Below are 6,729 nucleotides of genomic sequence, written 5' to 3'. Positions count from 1 at the left end.
GTGGCTAGGCACTTTCAAGAACAAGGACACAGTGTGGCAGATCTAAGATACACGATTATAGATCATGTACCCGAGATGAGCAGAGGCGGTAATAGGAATAGGCTGTTACTCCAAAGAGAGACAAGATGGACCTTCGAGTTGGATACTATAATCCCTAAAGGACTAAACACTAAATTAGAGTGGCACAGCTTCCTATAACCTCTATATGAGTCATTAATTCCCACTATGTATTTTTGTTTTATTATTTTATTGTCTTGTGATATTTTTGTGGTCTTTATGTGATCTTCTTTCCTTTTTTTCGTGTTATTTTTTATTTTGTCTTTGTCCTTTGTTGAAGTGTTTTTCATTTGCGTTTTTTTATTTTTTTATTTCTTTTCTTTATTTGTTTCTTATTATTATTTTTTACTTGTTTGGTCAGTTGTTTTGTTATTTGTCAGTCTGTTTTGACAAGGTAAGACTGTGGGACCGAGGTTTGACATAACTGAGTTGTTTTATGTTATACTTAGATATAGGTCAGCCGAGATTAGCAGTATGTATGATGCTGGATGTATCTGTTTTTCTGATCTTACTATGTAGCAATTGATTCTTTGATATATTTGCTTAACAGGTTTAGAAATCTTTAGGAAGCAATGATATTTGTGCTTAAGTCCATTTAAACATGCTTCAATTTTGATATATACTAAAATGCTTAAGATGCTTTAATGAGCTGCAATACGAGATATAGCATTCACAGTAATATTGTTTTTAGATACAATAATTTTTTAACACGTTGGTTTTTTGATATAGGTATGGATGGTCACGTAAGGTTGTTTATTTGGTTGCTAAGATACTGGCACTGCCTGATGATGCGTGCTATGTGCTGTGCAACACCTGCACTAGGTGATTAAGGTAAAGAGGGTATTTAAGGCTGTGTATAGTTGGAGTTCTTGTTGTCTGTTTGAAAACAGAGGTAAAACTCCAAAACGTTACATGTTATAAGGAATAAAAAGCGGTTTTCCTTGTTAAACCCGATGAATATATATATATATATATATATATATATATATATATATATATATATATATATATATATATATACACACATATATATACACACACGTGAAGAGGATGGTAGAAGCACTCCTGGTATCGTGATAGGGCCTGAACCGGTCCGTGGTGCCCCAGGTGCACTCCAAAGTAAATACAAGTCAGCAAAGGAAGGGAGTTACTCACAGGGTCTTGCAGCAACAAACAGTGTCTTTATTGACGTTTCGGGGTTGCCCCGTTTTCAAAATAGGCATAACAACAAACAAGTACTTACCCTCCTATATACCCCTACTAATTACCTTAGCACCCGTCGGTAATCACGGCCGCGACCGGAAGTTACAGTGTCATGTGACGTCAACATCACACCGTTACTATGGTAACCAGACGCCGCACCGCGATCAGCCAATGTGAAGAATAAAAACAATAACACAGTTGATACAAAAATGACAGAACCACATGCATAATGCAGCATCAGTAGAAAGTAACATGGTAACCAGCATGGGAGCTCCGACCTGATACTACAGTACAACTCGACAACAGGGATAATGTATAATAATACAAAGTAATGACCTACTAGGCTCGACTATGTGAAAGCACTCAATGCACACAATGGTACAATGTCAGACCGTTACAGTCATAGATTACTATAATCAGCAAGCAATGGGATTATACATTTGCATATAGGAAGTTATACACAGTATAAATGGAGGCTAGAAATATAATCGGTCAATCCATAGTATATGTAAATTCACAGGAGAGGGCAATATAATCTGAACCATATTATTAAATATAAAAAAGAAAGAAAGAAAGATAAACCTGGTTAAGAGAAAAGTTGCATACAAATATTGGGGAGCAAAGCTATATTTGAATATTAGATTGTCAAGCTACATAATAATAATAATAATAATGAGTCCATTACAAGCAGCAGTGCCAGTCCAGATGTACATTAAGTCCCCTGGGTGTCATTGTCCCTAGGTCAAAGATCCACCTCGACTCTCTTTGGTGGAGGATTTTGGCCCTATCACCACCCCTAGTAAGGGGGGGGGGGGGGGGGACATGGTTGATGATAAATTCAAGGTTGGTCGCTTTATGGCCTGCTTCCAAAAAATGCTTGGCTACAAGCTGGTCAGAAGACCTCATTCTCATTGTTTTTAATCTGATAGAGAAGTGCTCTTTGAGTATCCTTCATTGCTTGATCTTTGCTATCCTTCAGGATACTACTCATTATTATTAATATGTAGCTTGGCAATCTAATATTCAAATATAGCTTTGCTCCCCAATATTTGTATGCAACTTTTCTCTTAACCAGGTTTATCTTTATTTCTTTCTTTATTATTTATATTTAATAATATGGTTCAGATTATATTGCCCTCTCCTGTGAATTTACATATACTATGGATTGACAGATTATATTTCTAGCCTCCATTTATACTGTGTATAACTTCCTATATGCAAATGTATAATCCCATTGCTTGCTGATTATAGTAATCTATGACTGTAACGGTCTGACATTGTACCATTGTGTGCATTGAGTGCTTTCACATAGTCGAGCCTAGTAGGTCATTACTTTGTATTATTATACATTATCCCTGTTGTCGAGTTGTACTGTAGTATCAGGCCGGAGCTCCCATGCTGGTTACCATGTTACTTTCTACTGATGCTGCATTATGCATGTGGTTCTGTCATTTTTGTATCAGCTGTGTTATTGTTTTTATTCTTCACATCAGCGGATCGCGGTGCGGCGTCCGGTTGCCACATGACACTGTAACTTCCGGTCGCGGCCGTGATTACCGACGGGTGCTAAGGTAATTAGTAGGGGTATATAGGAGGGTAAGTACTTGTTTGTTGTTATGCCTATTTTGAAAATGGGGACAACCCCAAAACGTCAATAAAGACACTGTTTGTTGCTGCAAGACCCTGTGAGTGACTCACTTCCTTTGTTGACAATATATATAACACACACACATGTGAAGGGTTATTCAGGGAGGTCTAGGATTACGGCGAGAAGCCGAAACTAGTTAGATCAGCTGTTCTCTGTATTTTTAACTAGGTTTCAATAAAGCCGTTTTGTTTTATTATCTGAAGAGAGATCCAACCATCTTTTTTTTTTATTCCTGACAGATATCAGTGTTACAATGTAACTATCGCTAATTTTGAAAAAATATGGTTTGGAAATAGGAAAGTGCTACTTGTACTTATTGCCCTATAACTTGCAAAAAGCAAAGGACATGTAAACATTGGGTATTTATAAAACTCAGGACAAAATGTAGAAACTATTTAGCATGGGTGCTTTTTGGTGGCTGTAGATGTGTAACAGATTTTGGGGTCAAACTAACAATTCACTTTTTTCATCAAATTTGCTTTGTTCTCTTGGTATTCTTAGTTGAAAGCTAAACCTAGGTAGGCTCATATGTAAATTTCTAAACCCTTGAAAGCCGCCTCTTATTTAAAATGCATTTGACAGTTTTTCACAGTTACAGTACTAGTTCAAGTGTGCCATATAGGTAACACCGTGCTCACTCCTGTGGATTTATGAGTCAGCAGTGATTGGCTAAATTGCAAGTCTGTCAAAAGAACTGAAATAAGGGGGCAGTCTGCAGAGGCTTAGATACAAGGTAAACACAGAGGTTAAAAAGTATATTAATCTAACCATGCTAGTTATGCAAAACTGGGGAATGGGTAATAAAGGGATTAGCTATTTTTTATTCTGGTGTAGACTGTCCCTTTAATATAACAGTGTTGGTTATGGAGGAAATGGGTAATAAAGGGATTATCTACCTTTTGAAAGAGACATTTTCATGTAGACTTTTCCTTTAAAGGGACACTGTACTCAATTTTTTTCTTTTGTGATTCAGATTGAGCATGCCATTTTAAGCAACTTTCTAATTTACTCCTATTATAATTTTTTCTTCGTTCTCTTGCTATCTTTATTTGAAAAAGAAGGCATCTAAGCTTTTTTTGGGTTCAGTACTCCGGACAGCAGTTTTTGATTGGTGGATGAATTTATCCACCAATCAGCAAGGACAACCCAGGTTGCTCACAAAAAATGGGCCGGCATCTAAACTTACATTCTTGCATTTCAAATAAAGATACCAAGAGAATGAAGAAAATTTGATAATAGGAGTAAATTAGAAAGTTGCACAAAAGAAAAAATTTGAGTACAGTGTCCCTTTAACTTTCTAGAGTGTAACGGAAATTTGAAGAGAAAATTGTGTGCATTACATTTGGCATAATATATATATATATATATATATATATATATATATATATATATATATATATATATATATATATATATATAAATAAAACATACAAAAGAGATTTCAGAAGGGGAGTACTCTTTTTGACAGCTACTTTTTTTTCTTATCACCAAAACATTCAGAATATAGAAACTGGAAATAAAATGTTTAGCGCCATCTACTGTTTGTATTTTTAAATGCAGTAAACTGGCAGCAGTAGGAAAATGTTATAGGTAGCAAAATTTGAAAGAACACCGGAGAGGACCCGTGGTTCCTAGACATTATTGGTTGTCAACAAATTTACTAAAAAAGACAAAAAAAAAACACAACTGGTTATAGATCAACGGTCTATATAAAATACTATGCAAACTAGCACTGCACTCTAACCTGGTTGAGTGCGGGCAACAAGCTCAAACTCATGGTCCCCTGGCATCCTGCCTCTTCCTCTTTATCCTCCGGGTCCAACAACATCTCCCCCGCAGGCCCCAAGCTAAGGGCACATCCTACAACTAGGTCAAACATCTCGATGCCGGCGTCGGCCAGGGCCAGAGAAGCGCAGGATACGGCAGCTGCCAGCGCGGAACCTCGGTCTTCCAGCACCAGGACCCACACGCTCAGCTCAGTCCGCGGGTAGCGATCCAGACGCACTGCAGGCTCTAGGCTTTCCTGCAGGAGCAGAGCAGCGGGGCGAGGGGAAAGTCCCGGGGGTGGGCACGGTCCTATTCTGGAAAAGGGAGCCCAGCGCAGCTCGCACACGAGCCGGCACCTCGATTCCACGCGCTCACCACCCACTCCACGCTCTCGCGGTCCGTACACTGCACACAACACCTTGGTACCTCGGGGCCCAGCCTCTAAGTACGCCGAACCCTTGGCTTGACTCAGTAGACCAGCCCGTGCAAACACGGCGCGGGGCTCCGAAGGACCGCGCCCGCTTCTACCCGAATTGGTCACCAATTGTGTGACATAAAGTAATGGTGACTGCGACTCCTCCGGACCGCGAATACGGCGGCTGTCAACTGGCATTGCTGCAACTACAAGTGAAGTAATAATATAAGACAGTGCTACGGCGCGTTACCATAGACAGAACACGTGTCTGTCGCTTACCAGTGAGAAGTGAGTTGGTCGGGTTAGAGCGTCTCTCACGGAAACTAAATGCATTGTGTGTGCACTCAGCTACAGTATGTTTTGTTGTGAACTGAAATCAGCGAATAAAGAGAATATATAAATCATATACATACATCTATCGCACTCAACATTTAACGTTTATGATATAAACTATATGTAACAAGGTTGTAAATGGCTTACGGATGACTTCCTAGATACAGGCGGTGTAGTGAGTCTAACGCCAACCTTGTTAGACCACTGCACATGCTGTCATACTATCCACTACCTACATATGAGATCAGACACCATGACCCAGCAGTAATTATGGTTTAATGTGCACTATTTTGTGGTTCAAGTTAAAATGACAGTAAAGTTTAGTACTCTAAAGGTGACCAGATTTTTAAAATGAAATCCGGGGACTTTTTTTTTTTTATTGGCAAATGGTAAAAAACTATTTTATTAGCATATTTTCCTCAACTTATAAATGCAGTGTATTTGGTATGGGTTTATGGAGTGATTGTATCATGATATATATATTATATATATATATATATATATATATATACACACACATTATTTCTCACATTTGCTCTCACACACACAGGGTTGTGCAGTGCCCTGTTATAGCTTGCACCCAATATCTCTAGTGTTTGCTGGACTTTCTTATTATATTTTCTATGGAGGGGTAGCATTGGTGTTGAGGTGACAGCAAGGCGGTCTTTCCTTAAATTCTAAAAGCCATCATTACTCTTACATACCTCCCAACATTTCAAAATTAAAAAGAGGAACACCCCCCTACCCCCCTGGCAAAAAAAATTGAAATGTGGTGGGCGTGGCTTAAAAATCATAAGACCAAAGTAATAAAAATAAAATTCTAAATAAAGTCATATATTTTAATACACTTAGGCAGCAAATCAAACACAAGCTCAAACCACTGGTATGGCTATGTGAGCGCTGTATTTAATTAGCCTTTGCAAAGACATTGCTAAATATTTTTATCTTAATTGCACATTTATTAATACATTCTTTAAAACTACTCTCTGCATTCCCCATTAATATTCTAGATTCTGGCCTTTAAAGTCAGCAAAAATGCACAGTAGCACGCTACATAGCATACACTTACACATGCAGATACACACACACTACATAGCATACACTTATACATTCAGACACACACACACACACTACATAGCATACACTTATACATTCAGACACACACACACACTACATAGCATACACTTATACATGCAGATACACACACACTACATAGCATACACTTATACATGCAGATACACACACACTACATAGCATACACTTATACATGCAGATACATACACACTACATAGCATACACTTACACA

At 38.2% G+C, this 6,729-nt stretch overlaps 1 protein-coding gene across 1 annotated transcript in view; it reads right to left on the bottom strand.

Annotated features, from left to right (window-relative positions):
- EXOSC6 (exosome component 6) overlaps positions 1-5,351 on the bottom strand; it is a 16,587-nt gene extending 11,236 nt beyond the window's left edge. The window contains exon 1 of the mRNA XM_053702225.1: positions 4,653-5,351. Coding sequence (XP_053558200.1) covers positions 4,653-5,288 — 636 coding nt within the window. The 5' untranslated portion in view covers positions 5,289-5,351. The remainder of the gene's footprint in view (positions 1-4,652) is intronic.
- Between the last annotated feature and the right edge of the window lie 1,378 nt (positions 5,352-6,729).

The sequence above is a fragment of the Bombina bombina genome, chromosome 1 (genome assembly GCF_027579735.1).
Source record: "Bombina bombina isolate aBomBom1 chromosome 1, aBomBom1.pri, whole genome shotgun sequence".
Taxonomy (NCBI): Eukaryota; Metazoa; Chordata; class Amphibia; order Anura; family Bombinatoridae; genus Bombina; species Bombina bombina.
Note: the sequence above shows the minus strand (reverse complement) of the source record. Positions and strands in the feature narration are given on the sequence as shown.